The sequence below is a fragment of the Agrilus planipennis genome, unplaced genomic scaffold, assembly GCF_000699045.2.
Source record: "Agrilus planipennis isolate EAB-ADULT unplaced genomic scaffold, Apla_2.0 scaffold156, whole genome shotgun sequence".
In the NCBI taxonomy this organism is placed as follows: Eukaryota; Metazoa; Arthropoda; class Insecta; order Coleoptera; family Buprestidae; genus Agrilus; species Agrilus planipennis.
In genome coordinates, this window is record NW_020438859.1 from 170,022 (window position 1) to 171,459 (window position 1,438).

Sequence of the window (1,438 nt, forward strand, 5' to 3'; positions counted from 1 at the left end):
ACGCATATTTATGTAATAGCTTGTTTGTATATTAGTATGGGTAAAATAGAAACGAAATAAAATAACGATTTACATCACCTTTTTTAGAAAACATAAAACCTGCATATTGAATAACTGTAATTACTTGTATCGTATATGAGTTTTTGTATGCTTTTTATTCGTGCATACATATAAACAATCTGATATTATTCTATTATAAATTTCAATTAAGCACGTTATTTGAAGAAATCCAAGTAAGGGGGAATATTTTTTTGTTTGGCATATTAATTAATATTTAGTTATATCTATAGTTTTATTAATCTTTTGTTTTTGATATAATTGGCAAACATTTCACAAAGAAAAATCAAGAAAAGTCTACAAATTATATTGTTACTTCTACTTTATGTTAGTGCAATTTTGGTAGCGAAATTATTTTCTGAAAAACCATCTAAATAATTCAAAGAAAAATATTTTTTTGTGTGTATATGAAAACATTTATTTAACGGCAGTGCGAATGCTGGTGGTTTTCCAATAACATTCAAAAAGTAACTTTGCGGTTTCGTATTTGTCTTTTCCTTTTTCGTTTTTACATTTGTCCACGATTTTCTGTAAATTCTCTTTTTGTTCTTTCGGGAGGTCCATGCCGACGACGTCGAACTTGAGTTTGCTTTCTTCGTCAACGACGCCAAATTTGGTCAGGACACAGTAATAATACTGATTCAACTTGGGATCGTCTGTTTTCTTGCCCTCGTGCGACAATTTAATTTGCTGTTTGTCGACTTTGGTTTTCTCCTCGCAGGTCGAATAGATTGTTCTTAGTTGGTTTCGTTGTTCATCAGTCAACACTGCCTGCAAAAATTAAATTCACAATCATACAATACTTTGCGCCTAATAATAAAGTAGCTTTCGCCGTCAATTATGCTATATAAAATTAATGTTATTTTCAATCGCGATTAACATACGTATATGCTGTATGTTGCCCTACCTTGACACTAGCAAATAGTCCAAAAACACACAAAATTAAAATGAACTTCATCGCTTAATTGTTATCCCTTTCACTGATCTGTAAGCACCGCCTGACGTGTTATATGTGCAATTACTTATTGAGATTAAATTGCAAAAGGCGTCGTTTTATATTAACCTTCGTTTGTGTGAATGAAAAGGAAAACGCTATAAAGCAAACCGATAAAATATAATTCGCTTTCGATTGTTTACGGCCGCGTAAAAATACAGTGTGTCCAAGAATAAATAAGAAAAAAGATTCACTTTAATTTACTACCTTACATTGGGGTGAGTCACATTTTTTATTTGATTGATAACACAGTCTTCTTTACTCTATTTTATCTAAAACAGGGTGGTCAATAATAATATTGATCGTCGTCATCATCATCACAGAAGCGTCTCAGTCTGAATACTAGTTGACACACGTCCACTACTTTAACATCAAGGTACAAAGTAT

At 31.6% G+C, this 1,438-nt stretch overlaps 1 protein-coding gene across 1 annotated transcript; it reads right to left on the reverse strand.

Moving 5' to 3' along the window:
* Positions 1 to 306: 306 nt before the first annotated feature.
* LOC108741045 (general odorant-binding protein 69a) lies at positions 307 to 1,099 on the reverse strand. The gene is made up of 2 exons (XM_018475634.1): positions 965 to 1,099; positions 307 to 828 (listed from the first exon to the last, which is right to left on the reverse strand). The coding sequence occupies exons 1-2, from the start codon at positions 1,013 to 1,015 to the stop codon at positions 475 to 477; spliced, it is 405 nt and encodes a 134-aa protein (XP_018331136.1). The 5' UTR covers positions 1,016 to 1,099; the 3' UTR covers positions 307 to 474.
* Between the last annotated feature and the right edge of the window lie 339 nt (positions 1,100 to 1,438).